Source organism: Onychomys torridus, chromosome 16 (assembly GCF_903995425.1).
Source record: "Onychomys torridus chromosome 16, mOncTor1.1, whole genome shotgun sequence".
Lineage (NCBI taxonomy): Eukaryota > Metazoa > Chordata > Mammalia > Rodentia > Cricetidae > Onychomys > Onychomys torridus.
In genome coordinates, this window is record NC_050458.1 from 3,360,920 (window position 1) to 3,384,008 (window position 23,089).

Genomic DNA, 23,089 nt, shown 5'->3' on the forward strand with positions numbered 1-23,089 from the left:
GGGCCTCGAGACAGGGAGAGTGGAGTTGTGAAGAAGTGAGTTGGAGGGAAGCCTTTTCAAGAGTCTGCATCTGAATGTGGACTTGAAAGCAACAAGGCAATTAATTTAAGAACATCAGCTGCTGGAGGAAGTGTGTCCCAGACCCAGCACACGGCCAGGCCATAGCCAGCAGAGTGCCTGGCATGGAGAGAGCAGAGAGGACGGGTGGGCCCACAGCAGTGAGTGAGGGTGAGGTCACAAGAGGGTTAGGGCTGGAAGGGGAGAAGTGTGTGGCTCAGTGCCTGTGAGCTCCTGTGAGAGCGTGAGTGTAACTGAGTGAGATGAGGAACGTGGGACCCTTTTAAGCAGAGTGCTTAGGAGACTTGAATGTTTAGATCATTGGCTGTTTTGTTGAAGTAAGATTGAGAGAAAGCAGTCAGGAACCTCCTTCAGTTATTATGGGTATTCACACTAGAGGCCCTGGTATCAGTGAAAGTGGTAAACATGGTCAGATTCTCAGCATGCTTTTATAGAAAGCCAATGGGGTTCCCTGCTGTTAGGAATAGGGATTGAGATAGAAGCGTCAAGAATGATTCTGACCCGCTGGTGGGATATAGTTGCCATTAACTGAAATGAGCAAGGCTGTGTGTAGATTGCGATACAATCAAAGTTTGATTACAGACATGGTCAGTTTGGTGTCACTTAGGTTAGTACACAAGAATGGAGTCAGGAAAGTCCTAGGCACCCACACGTAGGTGGTTGTCATTGGAGATGGGGAAGGAAAGAAAACCATGTGCTAACTCTGAGCACTACCAGGGTAGGTAGTTAGAGAGAAGAGGAAGGGTTCACAGGGTGGCGGAGGATGAGAGGCCAGGCAGCAGAGAAATCTGCAAGGGCCCAAGGAAGGAAGAGGAGGCTGCTGGCAGAGATGGATGGTGCAGAGCTGAAAGCCTGCATTTGCTGTAGTGCTAGTGACCTGGATCAGGGTGGTTTCGTCACACTGAGGAGCATAAGCCTGCTTGCAGCAAGCTTCAGAGAAAAGAAAGGGAAGAATCTGAGATGGTATGTGTGGGAATGCTTTAGTTTTTACTAAAGCAGATTGGAGAACTGGGAAGTAGGTAGAGAAGGAGTGAGGTTGGAATAGGGTTTGTCTGCTCAGAAGAGGAAGACAGTATGCTCGTGCACTGGCAGCTGCAGAGGAAGGGGTGTGGGACATGTGGTACTCTAGAGTGATGGCTTTGAGCAGGTGGGGGGGTACTGAAGTGCCCCAAAAAGGGCATGGACCTGGCCAGGGACTCTTCAGCTCTAGAAGTGGGTGCACGGCTGGCAGAACATACTTGCACACAGTGGTTGTAGGTACGTAGTGGCTGAACTTTCTTCTTGCTCAGCTTATCCTTTTTAACATAACAAGTGTTGTTTATTTTTCTTTCCGCCATGATCATCGTAACAGAGAATTAGTACATAAAAATGAGGAATTTGGAGTAAAAAAGGAATCTAGTGTTGATGAGAGAAAACACATATAAAAATGTGACAAGAGCTTGTAATAGTCCTAATGGGAAGGTTTCCCAGTAATCTTCAAGCATAGCTGCCTCTATCCAGACATGCACCGAAAGTTGAGTTCTTACTTGTTTTTTATGAGAATCTATCCCATCATGGGGTCCTCAGTGAGGCACTGTCCTTAGAAAAGAGAGCAGAGATCCTAACGAGCTTTGCCCTCCTCTAGAGCGCTGCAGAAGACTACTACTTTTACAGTGTTCATCACCCGCTTGAGCCTGGCAGTGTCTGATGATCTCACACACCACAAGGCGTCAACTGAACTTCTAAGGCTTACTGTGGACAACATTTTTCTCCATGTATGTCCCGTGCCTGGTGCTCTCCCAGGGGAAGAGCCCCCCTCCACCCTCCTCCAGCTTTTCAGTGTGGAAGTCTACTTTGGGGACCTGCAGCTGGACAACCAGCTTTACAACAAGTCCAATTTCCACTTCGCTGTCTTGGTCTGCCAGGGAGAGAAAACTGCACCAGCCCAGTACTCCAGAGTGCAGAGTCTCCTGCTCTCCACCAAAGACTTGGAGGGATACAAGAAGAACTGCTTCATCAAACTCCACCTCACCGGATCTGAGGGGACAGACTTCCTCTTTGATGTCAGCGAGTTCTCTTTTGAACTGAAGCCGGCAAGGCTCTATGTGGAGGACACCTTTGTATACTACATCAAGACTTTGTTCGACACCTACCTTCCTCACAGCAGGGTGGCTGGTCACCATGCACAGCTCTCTGCAGGGAGGCAGGTGCTGCCCCTGCAGGTGAGACAGCATGCCAGGGCCTTGGTGAACCCGGTGAAGTTGCAGAAGCTCGTCATCCAGCCAGTGAGCCTGCTTGTCAGCATCCATGCTTCTCTCAAGCTGTACATAGCCTCCGACCACACCCCTCTCTCCTTCGCCGTGTTTGAACGAGGACCAGTGTTCACTACGGCGAGGCAGCTGGTGCACGCGCTGGCCATGCACTATGCTGCCGGGGCTCTTTTCAGAGCAGGTGAGCATGCAAGGGAAGGGTCTGTGGTGGGCTCGCACTAGACAGAAGCAACACACTGGGGTGGAGGGCTCTGCCTGCTTGACAGCACAGGGGAGAGCAGAGAAGAGGTGAGGCCTTCAGGCTACACATCTAACAGAGCTAGGTGTGGGCTGTGGTCCTGTCAGCCTTGGGCGACTTCACACCTCCTCAGCCTGCGGCTTCATCCATAAAGTGGATTTTAAGGTCCTGAGATCAGCCAAAGTATGTCAAGCCTGGCATTTTGCTTGGCACTTAACAGACTCTCAAGCCTTCGTAGCTGTAATACATAACATAGATTAGTTCAATGTAGCAAACACATTTTTAGTACCTTGCAGGCATAAGACTCTGTCTCAGTACGCTAGTGCAGCCAGGAAGGTCAGCCTAGGCCCTCAACTCCTGACCTAAAGATGTCCAGCTCTAGGTGGCCAGTCTCCTTCATTCCTGATCATGTAAGTGAGAAGGTTAGAGGATTTGAAGCATGTACAGAGAGCCCTGTGCATCCCCAGCAGTCACTGCCTGTCTAGACAGAGCACAGAGAAGGCTCTGCTCTCCACAGACTCGTCCAGAGAAGAATGGCCCTTCCTACCTTCTGCTTGGTGGCAGGCAGATGGCCTGCTGCAGGCTGTGGGGTGCTTTAAACTAGGTGTCAAGGGGAGAGGTAAGGCTTCTGTTTCCCATCCCGCTGGAAGAGGCTGCAGGGGTGTCTGCTGTGAGGACAGAATTTCCATGGGGAATACTATGTGCTAAAGATGAGAAGTGGTTCCCTGGGATCTCAGCCACTTGACAGATGTGTATCTGACTCAGGGTCACTCTTAGACAGGTCCAGGTTGATAGCCTGGTCCTCATGGTCATTAGCACTCATGTCAAGACCCGTGTCCACACTTGGCTTTGTTACGTCCTCTCCAGTGAAGAACCTGAAGACTGGCTTCCCGAAAGAGACAAGGGTGAGAGCTGCTGTCCTTCCGTCTTCAGGACCTTGTGCTTGTGAGTGAGTCACCATAGACTGTTCAGACTATGGCCGCCAGTGACCGTGTTAGCGTCAATGAGAGGCCAGTAGTTATGCTCCATGCATAAGACTAAACTTCTCCATAGTGAACTACATAGAGAGCAGGGCCATCCTGACTGCACAACCCGGAAAGTGACAGCTCCTGGCTGCTGGCCTTACTGACCTGGTATCTGGGGAGTTTGCACAGTAGTGAAGAAAATATCCCTCCCTTGCCAAGGAGTCATTTTAAAATGATCCATAATACTTCAAATTGAATAGATGTGTATATCTGCAAACTACACCAGACACTTAGCCTTCTGGGAGATTGGCTTGTAACAGCTCTGCTCAAAGGCCAAGGAAAGAGGGAGGCTTCCTGCAGTCACAGCCCGCACTAAGCTAGGAAGACGAAGTACAAAACCCACCTGTGCCCAAGTAGTCATGGCCTCTGGAGCCTTTGTGCTGAGCTGACTGCCTCATTTTGCTAGGGGAGTCTCATGGGAACATTCTCTTGGGCTTTTTTCTAATTCACTTAAAAATCTTGTGATTATGTCAATCTCGGTATATAGCAGGAAAGAAATTCTAATACCAAAACCATCTTAAAGCTGTTGAAAATATTGTCGCTAAAACTCAATGGTCAGTCTGAAATTGTCTGAAGAAAACAGCCTTTGGAGGAGTGGGGAAGAGAAAGGTTACAGTGAGGGCTGACAGAGCTAAGGACAACGGACTATCATTCCTGCAGAGAGAGGGCGCGGGCTGGCTGGCAGGAAGCAGGTTGTATCCATCTCACTTGGGTCCACATTCACCATTGGGTTCAAGGAGGTTCCTGGCTGGGACAGTCGAAAACACCCTGACCTCATTTCTAGGGAAGTTTATGAAGTCATTTGAAGAGGCTTTAAAAATAAATAACAGCTAACTAGAAGTGAGTGGGCCTATTCAAAGGGAGGAATGTGGGCTTGAGAATTCCCCAAGGTCCTTGCCCATCTCCAGCTCCAGTCTCAGACTAAGCCATATAGACTCAGGTTATCAACAAAATTTCTAAACAGCTAAGTCAAAGATATGCAGATGGCCCTCTGTATTCTTGAGTTCAACTATCTGTAGCCTGAAAATACTCAAATTACGTGGGCTGAACCAAACTTTTGTTCTTGACATTATCCCCATAAATATGCAGAATACAAACAAGATGGCCGGTGGCTGGCCCAGTGGGTGACGGTGGAAGAAGAGAACTGAGTCGTAATTACAAATTGTCTTCTGGCCCCACAAGTGTGCTGTGGCCTTTGTACACCCACATCCACACAGATTAGTAAACGTAATAAACATTTGTACACCCACATCCACACAGATTAGTAAATGTAGTAGACATTTTTAAATTCCGCATCAGAACATTTGGGGCAGCCTTTGCATTACACACAATCCAGAGGCCATTTCCATATACTGGAGGACAGAAGAGGTTCAATGCATACACACTCTGTACATCAGGGCTAGACATCTTTGGACTCTGATGCCTGCGGGGTCCTGTGCCTAAGGAAGCTGAGACCACTGCATTTGCTTTGGGGAAAACCAGCAGAGTATCCTTGGATCCTTTGTCTTCTCTGCCCAGCCTAGATGCATCTCACCCTCTGGTGGTGTCAGGCCTCACTGGCCATGGCAGAGGAAATGTCAGCATCACCCTTCATATAGCTAGGAAGAACAGGACAGAACTCCCAATAGTTGGGTGGGAGCTAAAAGACAAGGCTGGGCTGTCCCCTCTGTGTTCCCAGATTTCCAGATCCGAAGAGCAGTCATAGAGATCTCTGCTTGATACAAACATCAGGGGAACCAGTACTTCTAACCCAGCCCTCAGATAGAACTTTATGATCACTCTAAACTAAGCAAAGTCTGCTTCTTTTTTTTTTTAAACTTCCACAGAGTACCTTTCAGGTATAACTTATTCCATATGACCCTGCTTTTTTTGTGGGGGAGGGGGGCAGGGACCAAGTAAACTAGCCGAGATTGTAAACCCTCTTCCCTGTCTCACCAGCCAGAGACTGATTTACTGACATAATTTTAGCCTTAGTCTAGAAGCTCAGTGGTCAGGGTACATTTGCAAGGTGATGATGGTTTGCCTTGCTGCTTGGAGGATTCCATGACCAATGCCTTACCCCCATGTGGCTTCACTCCTCACTTTGACTGAACTCCATCTTGTCATTCTAATGTTCCAGGGAGAAGGGCTCAAAATTTATGGGTGTCCTTCCCTCCCTGCCTTGATAGTGACCTGGGAACTTGGGATTCTTCTTGAGTTGGTGACTTAACTGCACATCTCTGCCACTGAGACATGATGTTGAGAGAGAGAACCGTCCCCACATGGGCTCTGGCCTCACAGCTTTCCCAATAATAAGGCCACAGTACTGGGCTGGTGCCTGAAGATTCCTGGAGGAAGTTGCTTTTGCAGAGTTCTCCCCACTTGACCCTAGTCCTTGCCTGGCCCTGGAGTCCTCTGGGTTTATAGCCCTCAACCCCCATCTTCTCGTACCCTCCCCTCCAGGCGGAAGGGGAAAGGCAGCTGTGGACTACACCACAGCCTCATTCCCACAAGGCAGAAGGCTGTGCAGGCCACTGAGCAGGTCAGCTCCTGGCAAGCCTGAGTTTAAATAGGAAAGCAAAGGCACCCTCGTGGGACCCTGGTGGGGAACAACACTCCCTCTCACTAACCTAATCAGTACATCCCTGTCACTGATGTTTACACAACTGAAGCTAGGGATGAAGAGGAGACATTTGTTCACTGTAGCTCCACTCTAGGAGAAGCACTCAGCTTGATAGGGTTGGGAAAGATTAAAAATAGCTCCTCTCCTTGGCAAAGTTTGCATCCCTTTTGCAATGCCCTGTTTAGTATCTGGTTCTCCCCATCAGGCAGCTCCTGCGCTGCTGCTGCTGCTGCTGCTGCTGCTGCTGCTGCTGCTGCTGCTGCTGCCCTGGCAGGTTGGGACTTCCCAGCCTGTGAGCACCTGCAGCCCAGAGCGCCTGCCTGAGCTGGGGGATGTTCTCTGCACATGGTTCCCTTTACAGGAGTACAGGAGGCTTAGACACAGAAGTCATATTAAAGCCATTTGCAAGGCTGCCAGAGGATCACTGTGATTTATAAAGTATGAAAGTTCACCATTTATGAATTCACAGAGAATGAGTTATTTCCCATGTTTTGCTCCAAAGCAGCTTATGACACCCTCCATTCTAGTGTGAAAGGGAATTTCAGGGAGAACAGGCCGCTTTTCACACATGTTGAAACCACTGAACTCAAGGTCTCACTAACCCTTTCCCTTTGTGTCTTGCAGGCTGGGTGGTGGGGTCTCTGGAAATCCTTGGCAGCCCCGCCAGCTTAGTGAGAAGCATTGGAAATGGGATCTCGGACTTCTTCAGGCTTCCATATGAGGGGTTGACAAGAGGCCCAGGGGCCTTTGTGAGTGGAGTCTCCAGAGGGACCACATCATTCGTCAAGCACATTTCCAAAGGTAACTGAGGAGGTCCTTGCCAGTCCTTGTCTGGTTTTTCGTGTATAAGGCTTCATGTTTTAAGCAAGTCACTGCTTGCCTGTAGTGTATGAAAATGTTTCAGAAACTGGAAGATTTTAAACCTCTCATTGGGAAAACATGGACTGGCTCAACTGTCATTCCATGCAATAAATATAGAAATCTTGAAAGTGTCCATGACTGCTGCTGAGCATCAGGAATCCTACACCAGTTGCCTCGTCATATTTTTAAAGTATAGATACAGTTGTCCCAACTTTCTTAAGGACATGAACACATTGTGATGAGGAAGCTGATTCCTAAGCCAACTTCACTTGGGCTCCCTGCATACACAGTGCCATCTTGTGGTCCATACAGGTGCTCAGGCATGGAGGCCTAACTGCTTCCCACCAGGAGAATGTTTTCATTTCATCCAGTGTTTGCTTGATATTTTGGTCAGGTTGGCAGTGACTTTGAAGCTAACAAGGGCCATCTGAGTCCCCTTCTCTTCTCAGCAGGAGGCAGAGAAAACAGGGCAAAGGCCTGCTTGCCCATAAAAGGCATTTTACTGTAGATAATACCATAAGTGTTATGAGTGAGCAGGTTACAGAAGTCTCTAGAAGGCCTCAAAAGAAGACTTAAGCTTGAAATATGAGAACCCATGTTCCATAGCGAGGATGGGGCTATGGGTGGGGGATTGGCAAGAGAATAGCAAAAGCAATAAAAAAACGAACTCCTTGGACAATGAAAGGGAGCCTCCCCAAGCCCCGGACCCAGGAGGCCTGGGAGCTGAGGCGAGTCACAGCTGTGTGCCTGGTGGGCTTCCCCTTCCTGCTGTGGTCTCTGAGGTTCTCTTTGTTTACAGTATGACAACAGACACCTGCTAAGCTGAACCTCAGTGGTCAATTTAGCATGCTGACTGGTGTTTATGTTTGTTCTCCTGTCTTAGTAAAATCTGTCTGAGCGTGCGCGCGCGCACACGTGTGTGTGTGTGTGTGTGTGTGTGTGTGTGTGTGTGTGTGTGTGTGTGCGCGCACGCAGAACACAGGTAGGTAGTAGCTGCAGAAATGGCACATGCTGTTCCTTTTCCTTCTGGCTGTGCTTAACTGAGACACATGCACTTGTTGGAGGTTCGAACTGCTCAGCCCGGGGCTGAGGCTGTTTTTCTCAGGAAAACCAAACAGAATCGTCGCTTTGACGCCTTTGTTGTCTTTTCCAACAGTCAACATCTCCATGACCAAAGCTACATAAGTTTCCTGTAGTAAATAGTTATTTCCTCAGAATTCCAAATGGTAAGGGTTTAGTGCCTTCCTTTTCTAAAACTGAAGTCATGGCCAGGTGTGGTCATGCTTGCTGAGGAAGATTCCCAAGTTCAAAGCCAACCTAGCTTGCCCAAGAGAATAAAGGGAGAGGGAGAAGACAGAATTCCTAAAAAGACAATGATTTTAGCCCTAAGGTGGGAACATTTCTTGGCAATCTGTCTAAAACTAAGCAGCATATGCTTCCTGAGCTCAGGAAGGCAGGTAGGCTGGGGATGTGGTCAGTAGTGGAATGCTTACCTAGCATAAGCAAGGCCGAGGTTCAGTCCTCACTAACGTACACACACACCAGAGCAGGTAAATTTTAACCTTTTAGAGCCGGACTCCATGGAGGATTTCAGAAGTGTTTCCCCAGGTCTCAACAAAGGATTGGAAGGGTGTAAAACTCTCAGCTGCTTAGTGATATTTCCTGTGCCCCAATGGAGAGTGCCAGCACCGCCATGAGCAAATGGTGCATCTCCTGCTTCCAAACGCTGGGGAGAGAAGAGTGTCACTCCCCACCCAGGCTGCCAGTTTGCTTCCTCCTCCCCTCCCACCTACAGACCTCCGGGGCTGCCGCCTCAAATCCACCATGTCTGTGACGAGGAAATCAGCCCGTGCTCTTGTACCCTCAGGTACCTTAACGTCCATCACCAACTTGGCCACCAGCCTGGCCCGAAACATGGACCGGCTTTCTCTGGATGAAGAGCATTACAGCCGCCAGGAGGAGTGGCGGCGGCGGCTGCCTGAGAGCCTGGGCGAGGGGCTGCGTCAGGGCCTGTCCAGGCTGGGCATCAGCCTGCTCGGTAAGGGACTATGGCACTCCTGTCCATCTGACTCAGCTCGGCAAGCTCTCCCAAGGATAGCCACAATGCCTTCTCCATGGGAGTGGTTGTGAAGTTCATGACCTTTCACAGGCAGAGCTGAGCTTAGACAGGATCAGACACTTGCTGCGACGCCTGCAGTTATCTGTGGAGCACTGAGACAGGACCAGTTCCACAGAGTTGTGCTCCTGAACTGGGCTATCTCAGGACTGTCTGGGGAAGAGACTCCCCTGCACAGTGCCTAACATGGGCTTGATGTAAGGGCTCCAAAGCAAAGGGTAACTGCACAGGACAGCCCTGAGCACTTTTAGAAGTGAGTAGCCGTCAATCACAGCATTCACTCCCCATCACCATGGCTGCCTGAGCAGTGTGCACATGCCATGTAAACTAGTGAGGAGCCAGCTTCCCCTTCCATTTCTTTATTTCAGATCAGCCCATCTCAAAGCAACTATTGTTTGCCAAGCAGCCAGATAGTATAGTTAGAGGTGAAGATTGCTGTGGGCATTTCAAAGTATCGAGTGTTTGGAAATAAGTTGCTTTGGAAAAATCTATAAAAAGGAAGCTCCAGAGCTGGAAATGTGCAGGGTGGGATTTTCAAGGGTGTTCTTTGTTTACTCGCTTGCGAAGGAATTTAAAGCTGGACTGCTTGGCACCCTGCCTCCCACACGTCTGAGGGAGTATGCAGTGTGTGGAGATCAAAGTGACCATGGAGGTGCAGAGTACAGGGTGGAAGAGATGAGCCTGAAAGGCTTCCTCCTGTCTTTATCCTGAGCTCCACTCAGCTGCTCACCCAGCAGCACAGAGGGCTGAGGCTGTGGGAGGAAGCGGTAAAACATTACAAACACAGGTTAAGTTACTAGAGATTATGGAAGCGGTAACAGTTTGTGGCATGGGGTGCTGTCATTTGATAACGTGGGGAAAGGGGGAAGCCAGTGACCTGTGATGAATGTGGGTAAACCAGCAGCCTCCTCGATTGATTCTGCACCCAAAGACTCCTGGGGGGGGGGCGGTTTGTGGAGGGCGCGGGACACAGTGGACAGAACTGTGTCCCTCAGGGCCCTGGACTCCAGGTCCTTTCTTAGTGACCTTGGGCAAGGTTTTAACGTCTTTAATCCTGGACTTTTTTATAAACTGGAGCTGATTAATGCAGTTATAAGAAATAGTGCACAGGCAAGGGCCATAGGGCACTTCTGGGGCAGACATGAATTGGTGTTATGTTCTACAACCGAAGGAATTGTGAATACTGTCCTGACTTCAGAACAGCATTTGAGCAACTACAGGAATGTTCTTGGAGAAGTCTGTCTGATAAAGTCACTCTGTCCAGAGGGAATGACTTTAAAGTTATCTTGGGGGCCTCAAGGTGGTTATTTGGGGACTTGGGGTTGTTTGAAGCTAAGAATCACCCTTTGCTTTGGGCATGAGTGCTCCTTCACCTGTCCAAGAAATCTGAGCTGGCTGTCAAAGGTTGCCTCAATCCTGGTCCTGACTCCCTTCTGGTCCTAGGATTCTATACTCTTCCCACAAGGAAGCTGCCTCTGTCCCACTTCCCTTGTTCAAGTTTACCCTCTGGCAGAAAGCTCTGCTGTGTTCAGAGTCTCTGCCAGGCTGGGGATGGCAGTGGGTTCATGTGCAGTCTGCATCTGAGGATGACTCGAGTGTCCACCCACCCTACCACCAGTGCCCTAGCGCTGGCCAGCTTGGGCCCTCAGGAGCTCCAGTCCAGACTAATGCCCCTCCCCCCAGGGCTGCAGACATTTCTGGACTCCTCAGAGTTTACGGTGAGTGGCTCCAGTTTGGTGGAGTGACTTCCTGTCTTCCAGGGTTCAAGGGCCTGTCCATGTCTCACACACTATACAAGCTGCCGTACAGTGCATGGTCCCAGGATATTAGCTATATGCCAGGAGGACAAGAAACAAGCCTCAGTGTCACCATTTCAAACTGATCCCCAGAGTGTTTAAAATTGCCACGTGAAGCTCAGAGCTGTGCACAGGCTGGAGCTGTTGTTCGATAATAATTGAACACCATAGTGGGACTGGACTTCCAGCTGCTCATATTTTTCTTTCTAGAAGACTCAGTTACTAAGATGCATTTACAGAGCATTTTAGGGTGACAAAGTCCCTTCACACATGCCATTGTACGCTACCTAACAGCCTTGGTTTCTCCCCAGTCACCTCCTCTCAGGGCTCCCAGTTAGAACCAATCAGGACAACAGAATGAACAGCTGAGATCTCAGGTTAGGAAAAATGCATTGCCACTAAATATGCCCCTTTCCTGCCTCTTTGGGGACACTGGAGTGCCATAAAGCACTTGAAAGGACATCTGTAGCTACTTCAGGCCATGTGGCCCCAAGTCATTGAGGCTCACGGGGTTTCTGCAAGAGCTTTACATCTGGGAACTGGTGGCCCTGCAGAATTGGCGCTGGCTTTGCTTACATGTACCAAATTCACTTCACCTACCCAACCTGCCACACATGCTTCTGTGCCCTGGAGCCTAGCTAGGAAAAGCTGACCACTTCCATGTCACTGTTCTGTTCCAGGTCCCCCAAGCCCTGGCTCTCCCACCCACCAAGGGTACTGCTGCCTAACTAACTTATGCAGTTGTGCCCAGTCTCACCTCTATCTCGGCACACGGGGAGGCGGGAGGGGGGGGTGGAGGCAGCGGACCTGGGGCTTTCAGAATCCCCACAAGACAGGCCTATAATAGAGCCAGAGCAACAGAGGAGGTCCCCTTAAGAGACAGCAGTTCCATTTTCAGTTGGTTGGGACTTGCAGAGTGACAGATTCCAGTTTAATTACTTCCTAGTGTGCTCATGGGTTCTGACAGGAAAAGCTGGCCCCAGGCTGGAATGCCAGCCGCACTAGGCTGGTCCCTCTTGCAGGTCCCCAGCAGCATGGTGTCCTAGCTTAGGTCTATACTCCTGTTGTGAACACAACAAACTGCACTGTGTGAAAAGCTACCATCAAGACAGTCTAATAATAAATGTCCTCGCTGATCCCTGGAGCAAGTCACAAGACAGAAGGAAGCACTCAGCAAGCAGTCCCTTGCTTCTCTAGGACAGGCCTCCTACAGCTCAGGGTACAGAAAAGGCTGTTCCTGGTCCCTGAGGCCCAGCACTGAGTCCACGGGTGCCCCTCCCACACTCCTCCCTCCTTAACTCACTTCATCACATTACAACACTCTCCACGTGGCCACCCACTCCACAGGCTGCTTGCCAACAGACAACTCTTGAGATCAGTTTCCACTACCTAAAGCCTTCGAGCAGTTTGAGAATGGGACAGTAAATAGTTTACCAGTTGTGGGACTGGCTGGATCATACCTACAAAGAAGCCTCCTAAAGCCCCAAGCAGCTGCTTTCCTCCAGCTAGATTTACAGACTACGGGCCGGCTATTCGTGTCTAAATAGCCTGTTCTCCAGATCATGAGCACAAAACAGGGAGGGGTCCATAGCATCTGGTGGTGGGTGAGTTCCATGATGGCCCCTGGGCTACAGGAAAGGTGGCTGTTGATCGCTGCAGAGTCTGGGGCTGCCCTGAAGACAAGTGACCTGGCAATTCCTTCTCTAACTGGTGGAATCCAACACTTGGTCCTGGAGTTCGGGGTCCCACTTTTCTGGCTGTCCAGTAGTGTATCTATCAAACTGGAGTCTCTGTAAGTACAACGAAGTCTGAGATCAAAAGGGAGTCTCACTGAGGTCCCTGTTTACACATAAGGAGACAGAAGTGAGCACCCATGTGGACTGTATCAGCTATAAAGGGCACATCCCTTGCCCAGGTTAGGTCTGGCACATGAAAGGGAAATGAGGGAAGATCCTAAATGAGGCAAACACCTACCCCCAATTCAGAGTCGGCAGTTATAATGAAATGAAAGCCACACTGGGAAAGGGCATTTTCACCTAGAACATTGGCAACAATTTGTGATGTATTTGCAATTATTTATCCTAGCTAATAGGTAGAGGCATAAGGATCAGGAAGTCAAAGCCATCCTTGCCTCTGTAGTGGCTTAGAAGTCAGGCTGGGCTACAAGAAACACTCTTACAAACCTGTTTCAAAGCCAAGACTCCAGGCCCTGGGTCTTCATTGCACTGCTCCCCGCTCCCCCCCCACCAGGTCGCTGTTGCCCCTGGTCTTCTAGAGAGCAGAGAGCATCTGATACTCTAACTGACAGCACCAGCTACCTAGGGCCCTACACGAGTGCTGCTCTATCCTAGGAGCCAAGACAACCTGGACCAGGGGGAGCTGTCATCTCCCCTCAGTCCGTCATTTCCTTAGGTTTGGGTGGCATTCCCCTAGGCTGTCACCTCTGTCAATGCCTAAACTTAAATGTCTGTTAAAACCTAAAGAGGAACTGGTCTAGTCTTCTGTTTCAGTGGATTTTGCTCAGTGGAACACCACTTGAAATTAGGTCTTTAACCGAGACCTGGAAATCTCCTTTTACCCAAGAGACGTTGAATTGGTGACATTTGGAATAATGGGATTTGACATGTACTAAAATTTCCACCAAGGGACTGTGCATTTGCGGTACTCCTGCCAGGCTGGAGCTGAGGGCAAAGACTGTCAGGAATTATAAAGCAACCTCTCCTAAGATAAGGAGCCCTCTGCTACATCGTGAAAAGTCCTGACCTTATCACTGACCCCTGAAGTTAGAGGATCTGAAAATGAGTGGCGGATGCCTTTCATTTGTAACTACCTTCAAGCTCAGTTTAAAAAAAAGGGGGGGGGGGACTGCAATGATAAAGCTGTAAAGCCAATTTGTGAAGCAAGTAGTGTTTTAATGGCTATTCTGAAGTCAAGAGTGTAACTAACCCTCAGCCACAGTGAGAAAGAATGTCGTTTTTCAGTACGGAAAAGGAGAGAAGAACCTGGTTGATAAACTGGGTGAGCAAATAACCCAAACTCCTTGGACTCAGATCAAGGCCCAACCACTCAGCAGTTTGTGACCTTGAGAAGATCCTTTAACTTCTCTGTGTCTGTTGGCCTTACTCACAGGATGATGATTGAATGACCTCATCGGGTGGAGGCCTTTGTACAGTGCTCAGTTCATAAGCACTCAATAGATGGGCTATAACAGAAATCATCTGCCAATGACTACTTTTACTAAGTAAATATTAAGTGATAATATTGAATTAGTACAAAAATCATTGTTTTAAGGCAAGGAGTGGAGAGAGGGGCCAGTGAGTAAGAGTGGTGGCTGTGAAATCCTGAAGACCTGAGTTGAAATTCCCAGCACTTATATCAAGTAGCAGGGCATAACTACATAACTATAACCCCAGCAACAAAGCAGATAGATCCTGGGCACTCACTGGGCAACCAGCCTAGTCAAAACCTAAGGCAGAGAACACTAGAGGAAAACACCTGACACCTTCCTGTGGCCTCCAGAGGCACCTCTCCCTACCCACACACAAAAATGGGGGGACAGAAAGGGGCTGATCACCTTCCAGTAAAGTTTATTGGGCTATGCAGGCTCTCAAGGCAAGGCTTTCTCCCAAAAATGTGTTCTTTCTGCAGAAAGGCACATGAGTAACTGTTGTGGGATATTTGTACACTATGTGAAGATGTGTAGCTGTGATTGGTGTAATAAAAAGCTGAACACCCAATAGCTAGGCAGGAGAGTATAGGTGGGACTTGTGGGCAGAGAGAGAACTCTGGGAAAGAGAAAGGCATAGTTGCCAGCCAGACAACAAGGAAGCAGGATGGGTAGTAAGGAGATGAGGTAAAAGAGTCATGTGGAAGAATCTTAACAGCTGGATTAAGTCATTTAAATTTAAATGTAAAAAGTTTCTAGATCCTGACTTATGAACCAAACCCAAGCTAAGCATTGTTTTGATAAAGAAAGCATCTAGTGTAAATGTTCTTTAATATTGATTATTGGTGAATAAAACACTATAATGAGGGCAGAGATTCATTTTCAGTCAAGATTAAACTGAGTTCCAGATTGAGGTTTTTCATAATCTGAAGATTTTAGGCCTCTGCCCTCACTCGAAACCTTTGTTATTTCAGGTGCTATTGCTGGTATAGTGGATCAGCCAATGCAGAACTTCCAGAAAACATCTGAGACCCAGGCTTCAGCAGGACATAAAGCCAAGGGTGTCATCTCAGGTGTGGGGAAAGGAATCATGGGGGTATTCACCAAACCCATCGGGGGAGCTGCAGAGCTTGTGTCGCAGACTGGCTATGGTGAGTAGGTTAAAAGAGATAGGCCAGCTGAGATCTTATTAACTAATGTACATTCCTACTCTGGTTCTTTGAATCTAGCCTTTCACATGAGCTAGGGACGAGGAATAAAATGGAAAAATAGTAGCTATCTTTTTGTGTCCTCATGTTTATTTACAGAGTATGACTACTGCCAATTAGTAACATCAGTGAGTCATTTCAAATATTTCATGCCCCCCAGTTGTTGTTGTTTTTACAGTACACTTAACACACTTTAATAAAAAGTAACCAGTTAGAAGTTTCCAACAGTATGGAAACAGATTACTTTTCATGTGATAAACTGGGACAAACAGGTCTTAAGTCAGGAAGATGTCTGTGCCTGTTGACTATGGAGAGCAGGAGAAGACATGCACACTCATCTTTGGGAGTTGTCTGCATTTTCCAGTTGAGTCTGCTGGCCAATGAGAGCAAAGGCACATGGTGTGCAGCTAAAATGCCTTTCCCCAGGCAGATGCTGGGGGCCTGGGGCCTGGGGCCTGTGACGGAGTGCCAGGCCATCTCCCCAAAGTGCCTGTGTACATGTGCATAATGGATGGTGTGAAAGGAAGCACCTCTTGGCAGAGCACTTTAAAGTACCTTGCAGTAAACATGTGTCTAGAATTTCCTTTCTACCTAAACTTGATGGCATCCTTTGGCCACGCAACAGGCAAATGAGCTGGCATTTCAGGCCACAGGAGGGCCACCCACTTGTCAGACAGCATACTCTTTGTCTGCGTCTGGCCAGACAACCAGGACACACTTCACTGCAGGCACAGCCTCCTCAGGGTACAATGTCCAGAGCGCTCTTTGAGAAGCCACACTGCAGCCATGCTCTACACTCCAATCCCCTGTGGACAGCAGGTCACTCACAGGGAAACTGACCATACAAATTGCTACAACTCAGAGGTGGAAGAGGTTAAACTCTCCCTTACTTATGAAGAAAAAAGTGTTCTTTTTGCTCCAGACCCAAGTGGGGTAACAACTCATACTTCATAAGCTGCTGGGTTTAAAATGCCATTGTCTCTTACATGTTTCCCAGGCTTAGGGACTTATGTAAGAGTGTCTCAGAACAGAGCTTCACATGGCCTTTTTGGTTTCCATCACTCTTGTAAAAGTTTTATTACCACACTGAAGGTTTTACAAACCACTAACTCTTAGTCTAATGACTATACCTCGTTTATAAACATTTACAAGCCCTCCGAAAGCACACATGCTGTACCATCTTTGGTTTTGGAGTCTCTTTGGAGGCTTATGTGGTTGCTGCTGGGTGCCCTCATTTGGTCCTGGCACCAGCAAAAGCATGTAATAAACCAGAGGCCCCAAGAGCACTCATAAATGTATACAGAATCTTGTTTAACAGCTGGATTAAGTCATTTAAATTTAAATACTCTATCTAGGCAAACCATGTATGTGTTTTTGGTTTTGTTGTTTTCGGCCAGTCATAACAGATATAGAAATACTGTATTAAGCAGCAAAGCCAAGTAACAGTGACTTTTAAAACATGTAAGTTTTAAATGACATGTAAGATACTATTGATGACCAGTTCTCTTAGCATTATGCTCCCTCTAAGTCAGTGGCTCTCAACCTTCCTAATGCTGTGACCCATTAATACAGTTCCTCATGTTGTGGTGACCCCAACCATAAAATTATTTTTGTTGCTACTTCCTAACTGTAATTTTGCTACTGTTATGAATCGTAATGTAAATACCTGTGTTTTCTGATGGTCTTAGGTAACCCCTGGGGAAGCAGTGATTTAATGGTTATCTATACACTTATTTCCAGAGATGTGACCTCATCTTAAATCTGTAACATTTTATGGATAGCTGTAAGAGAACTGTTTTCCAGAAAATTAGTACAACTACTTTGCTTCTCATACCACAGGTATTTTACATGGAGCTGGACTTTCTCAGCTTCCCAAACAACGGTACCAACCAAGAGATCTACAGGCTGACCAAGCTTCAAACAGCCACGTCAAATACGTCTGGTAAAATTCTTGAACCACTCACTCAGTTTACATTCACACTGCACCTTGGCTTGCTGTCTTGCTAATGGAGATCAAAGGAACAAGTGGTTTTGACAGCATTGTCCTGGGGCAGTTTTAGGGAGAGTGAAGCTGGGGAGAGAACTCTACTCCACAGGCTGTCTGTGGTAGGACCACAATAGCACGTAAGAGGCTAAGGCAGGATTGTCAGTTCAAGGCCAGCCTGGGCAACACAAGGAGACAAAATTATCTTCTCTACTTGGATCTCTTAAGGATACACATCATTAAGTCTGGGCCTGCAACAAGTATCAAAATTCCCTGTAGAACCAGAGTTCTAATTGGGGGTATCATTTCTGATTGCTAAATAGCTAAATGAAACATGAGAAAATCACTTCTATAGGAGCCAGATTCTGCTGACCAGAATCAACTTAAGAATTGACAGTATTTTTTTTTTTTTTTAGCCAGCTGTAGCAAGTACAGAGATACTGTAATATTAAGCTAAAGTTAACAGTCCACTCTGCCCTTGGAAAAGGCTTGGTTTTTGGTTTTTGAGGGGACATGCCCCAATCACTGATATACAGTGAAAGCTGTTGTGACTGCCTTTCAGGATGGCTCCTGACCACTTCCTTCCTTTTAAACAGGAAAATGCTTCAGTCTCTGGGTAGACCAGAAGTCCACATGGCCCTGGATGTAGTTCTGGTGAGGGGCTCAGGCCAGGAGCATGAAGGGTGCTTGCTCTTGACATCTGAAGTGCTCTTTGTCGTAAGCATCAGCGAGGACACACAGCAACAGGCCTTCCCCATCACAGAGATCGACTGTGCACAGGACACCAAGCAAAACAACCTGCTCACTGTGCAGCTCAAGCAACCAAGAGTAGCCTGTGATGTGGAGGTACAGTTCCCAAACCAGGATGACTGGGGCTAGCTCTCAGGAGTTGAAATGTAGCATCATTGCTGGTGCTTAGGCACCTAGACTAGGAGAGATAGGAAGGCTTGTAAAGGAGACAAGGTTGGTATTACAGAAGGGACTAGGAAGTCCTACCCACCTGTGTGTGTGAACCCTAAAGAGAAGAGGAACAGTACCCTAGATGTGCTAGCTACTGGATCCTGGCAATGTTTACATAGAATGGACGCTCATGTAGAGCATCCAGAATACCAGGATTCAGAAGCCCAGCCTGAGCAGAGTGATTCTGGCCTTCTACAATCCAACCTACATTAAGCAGATGGACCCACTGGGACACTGTTCTCTTCCTGTCTACCTCCCAGGTGATGGCCTGAGCCATACATCCTAATTACTGAGATTTTTTTTTTTTTTAATTTATTTTCCATATGAGATAGGGTGGTCCTAACTGGGCACTGAAGACTGACGATCAAGGTTACAAAACTGCCCCCAGCAGGACCTGCCCAATTCCTTCTTCCATGCTTCTTCCTGATACTTCTTGTCTTCCTCACATTATTTGGGTAGAATTATCTGAGCAGATGGAAAGCAGCCAACCACAACATCTCCTAAGATCTCTCCTGTTTCTTGGACTGTAATCAGTCAGGCTTTAAGCTGGGGCTTGGCACCAAGACTACACTGTAGCTTTCAGTTGATGACTTTCTGGGAATAAACAGGGGTCGGATGTCCAGGCTGACTTTATTAGATCTGCCAGAAATCTTCTGATCCAGTTGACAATAATTATAGTAGCAGTGATCTGGCTACAGAATTTGGCAAAGTACAGTAGCATTGTCTTCAAGTCCTTAGTCCTGGAGAAACCTCCAAACCCCAAGAAATATCTATGACCAGTATTTTTCTTAGTTGGCATAGAAATACTTTAGATCTTCAGCTATGTGATTCATCTTTTACTGATCCCTAATTCTCATCCTCCTTTGCACTTCTGTGTGAGGATGGGGCGGGCAGGGTTCGGGTGGTGGTGGTGCTGCTGCTGCTGCTGAGACCTGGTAACACCAATTGGCATGTTAGAAACTGTGAAGGTTGAGGCAATGAACTCACCAAACTAAGAGATGGAAGCATCAAAACCTGCTGCTGTCTAGGGGTAAAGGAATGGCAGTCCTTCAAGACAGCCATTCAATAAACAGTTCACACACCTCTGTCTGGTTCTGTGCAGATTAGAGCCCACTGGGCTTTCTCAGGACTGCTTTGTCCTACCTGTACCTTCAGCTCTTAACTACCCCCTTCTTGTGCCCATGACCTAACCCTCCCCAGTGCAGAAGACTGGAGCTGCAGGACACCTGGAGACCCTTCATTGAGCTGGAAAAGAGTGTGTCTCAGTAGGAGGGAAGAGTAGTTGGAGGCACTGGTTGGACTGTCTTCTGCAGCTGTCCTGCTCAAAGCAGAACCTAACACAGTCCCAATCCAAAGCCTCCTGCTGTGAAAACCAAGCTCTATAAAGTACCCCTCACCTTAGAAGCCAGAAACAGAACTCCTTTGAATTCTGGAAGGAATTAATTTGTAGATGAAATCACTGAGCATATTCAAATATGGCAAGTTTTGGATTTTTTTTAATCAGCATTGCTTTTCTTGGTTAAATGCAGTCATTTTTTTTTTTTTTTAGGGATAATTGTTTAATATGCCTGGCACGTTATTAAAATCCCCTATGAGAGGCTCAAAATGAGTCAGGAGGTCAATTTATTCCTTGGCCAGGTTCCTTTCACAACACAGGCTTTCCTGCTGCTGTTCAGGAGCAATTAAGCCTTTTTGTATATTCAAAGCTCTCCAGCTGAATTCTGGCCCCATCAAATGATATCATCAGAACTCTGGACTTTGCCTAGTGGTGTACAGCTTTCATCTATCAGTGAATCTTAAAGGCTTTTCTTTTCTTTCTCAGGCTGAAAAATATTAAGACCCAAACTCTAACACAAGCCTTAACATACACCTCTGGCAGGCCCTTCTACTATCTGCTTTCTGTAGCTTTTTACAACTTTTTATACTTTTAGCTACATTTTTTTCCTGGACCCTGTTTAATTTCTTTACATTACCACAACTCTGAGAACTAAAACACCTCTATTAAAAGGTTTCTAATTCTTCCAGAATGGCCTTGCCAATATTCAGTAGGTCATAACACTACAAGGTTAAAGGCTACTAACTTCTACAAACCAGTGGCCAGTGCCAATTCCCTACTCAGCTTGATCTGTGCAATAGATAGCTGTGGGACTTCAGGATGAGAAGAATTTATAGTCCAAACTGCTTTTGATGGGTGCTTCCTCAGACTGTCTCACTTAAGAACTTAGGTAGTTTATCTATCTATCTATCTCAGTTCTTAAGTTCCACTGAAGATGAGCCAGACTTTTATGAACTATAAATGTAGTTTGCATCCTCCCTTTTTGCCATAAAAATTTCCCCTTCCTCTGCCCAGTTCTATTTTTTTTTTCTGGCTTTAAATCCTAGTATTTATAAAAACAGAAAATGTTACAGTTCAAAAAGGTAGGAGTTTTGTTTTTAAAAAATGTTCTGCCCAAAGCCACTGGTATGAATGAGGTTCTCTTCCCTGCCTTCTGACAAACTGTGGCAGGCAGCTCTGGGAACTGGGGCAACTCTTATTTTGGGATGCTGAGTTGCATACTGATTACATTTAACCAGCGGAGCCATTTTTGTCCTTTGTTCCAGGGCTGCTTGGTAAAAAGCAATGACAGATGTGTTCATAGTTAATGAGTACTATCAAATGGTTAACTTTAAACATGGGAATTTTATGCAAAATGAGCGATTTATTCAAAGGGAGGGTGTCCTGATAAGTCTTATGGAAACTGGTTACATGTGCCAAACTTGCACTGGGATTGCTTTATCTCAGAAGTGCTGATGTGGACAGAATGGCTCACAGGATGGCCTAGGAGACACAGTGAACAAGTGCATTCAGGAGAACAGTTTCGCTGTTACAGAATTGCAAAGGTTGGTGACTCATTAACAAACCTTTGGTTTTGGCAGGTGGATGGTGCCCGGGAGAGACTGTCGGAGCAACAGTTTAACAGGCTTGTGGACTACATTGCAAAAGCATCTTGCCACCTGGCTCCAAGCTGCTCTTCCATGCAAACACCATGTTCTGTGGTAGCTGTGGAGCCTCCCCCTGCCACTGTTAGAACCTACCATTATCTAGCTGACCCCCATTTTGCTCAGGTGTTCATTAGTAAATTTACCATGGTAAAGAATAAAGCCCTACGGAAAGGTTTCTCCTGAGTCCTTTAGGGAGGAGGAGCTGATTTTTTTTCTGAGCAACACAGAGTTCCAACACTCAACATGGACAGAAGGTCAGTCAACATGGCTATCATAACAGGCATACTAATTTTGTAGGAATTTACATCTTACCTTCTTCCCAAACAAAAAAAGATACTCCTCCCAGTGGGGGAAAAAAATTCCAAGTGGGAGAGGAACAAATGATTGAAGAATCCTATATATGTTGTATTCTTACCATTCATAGACAATTTTTTTTTCCTTCACTCTATGGCATTTACAGAAGTTTTCACTGTAATTCCAATCTATTAATGCTCTGCTTTCTAGTAAAATGTGGACAGGCCCTAGAATACAGACCCAGAAAATAAAACTCCACCACCTCTGTAATACAGTTGTTTCGCTTGCTGAATGTTTCACTTAACTACAAGACCATTATTTTTAGGAAAAACAATATATATTACCTTCAAAGTCAGCAGTCTACTGATTTGTAAAACAGACTTTTAACTGCTCAGGTATATTTTGGAAAGCTTATGTTTTGCAAAGCTAAAAAGTAACATTTTGTGTCTACCAACAAGAACAGACCATAATGCCTGTAAATTTGTTTGGTTCTACAACTCCTTAGTATATAGGTGTGAATTAAGAAGAACCCTAACACTGCTGAGCTGTGGTGGTACACACCTTTAATCCCAGCACTCGGGAGGCAGAGGCAGGTTCCAGGCCAACCTGGTCTACAGAGCGAGTTCCAAGACAGCCAGGACTACTACAGAGAAAGCCTGTCTCCAACAATGCCACCAGTCAGGGCAGTTCTCTATGAACTGACTTGGTAAGGCTTGGAGATAATCCTAGTGTCTGATAAGTATTATTTAACACCTAAAGAAAGGCTTTGATGGGAGTCAGCAGCGATCTTAAAATTCTCAGTGACTATCTCAGTGTATCCACTGACGGCATTCATGAGTAGGCCTGCAACTTGTTCCCTTCAACTGTAAGTAAGACAGTGTGATTTCAAAGACTACTGACCTTCAACTCTCAGATCTGCTGGGCACACATCCCCATTACATCCCTATTACTGGAAAACAAGTCATTGGTGGACAATTCAAGCCAAATATGAAAACCATCCATGCACTTAGTCTGTGACTCATTTAGGAAAGTAACATTTTTGTCACCCTCAAGAATAATTATTTTTAAGAATGTAAATATGTACTGATTCTTGTATGGCTTATGGTAATTTTACATATTACCAGGAATTATACAAATAAAGTATTGCTGACCATGGATGAATGTCTGTTTTGAGTTTTGAGTTGGCAGGTTTTCACTGATACCTTATTTTATATAGCTCACTCACTGAGTCCTTACACAAGTTAAAAAGAATAAGGACTACTACTGATCAAACTTACTTTGTCATTGTACACACTGGATACAGCACAGTCATAGAGCTCTTATGGGGGGGGGGGGGGGGGGGCTGGGTTCAATGCCTGTACCACCAAAACAATAAAAAAAAACTAGACTTGCATCAAATAAATATAACTTTGCTCATAACAAAATCTAAAGGATAGAAAAACTCTAAAGATACTAATGAAAAAAGTTGTATTTCCAAAAGGAAAAAAGTTTCATCATTTTTTATTCTTTTTTTAAATGATCATAAGACAT

The 23,089-nt window shown here is 46.6% G+C and overlaps 1 protein-coding gene across 4 annotated transcripts in view; it reads left to right on the forward strand.

Moving 5' to 3' along the window:
- The window catches only part of Vps13b (vacuolar protein sorting 13 homolog B), a 553,125-nt gene extending 530,971 nt beyond the window's left edge, over nucleotides 1-22,154 (forward strand). For all 4 annotated transcript variants that reach the window (XM_036207944.1, XM_036207941.1, XM_036207943.1 and 1 more), the window contains exons 56-62: nucleotides 1,703-2,508; nucleotides 6,817-6,993; nucleotides 8,921-9,091; nucleotides 15,106-15,282; nucleotides 17,179-17,281; nucleotides 17,920-18,169; nucleotides 21,200-22,154. In XM_036207944.1, the coding sequence (XP_036063837.1) occupies nucleotides 1,703-2,508; nucleotides 6,817-6,993; nucleotides 8,921-9,091; nucleotides 15,106-15,282; nucleotides 17,179-17,281; nucleotides 17,920-18,169; nucleotides 21,200-21,448 (1,933 nt within the window). In that variant the 3' untranslated portion in view covers nucleotides 21,449-22,154. The remainder of the gene's footprint in view (nucleotides 1-1,702; nucleotides 2,509-6,816; nucleotides 6,994-8,920; nucleotides 9,092-15,105; nucleotides 15,283-17,178; nucleotides 17,282-17,919; nucleotides 18,170-21,199) is intronic.
- Nucleotides 22,155-23,089: the final 935 nt, after the last annotated feature.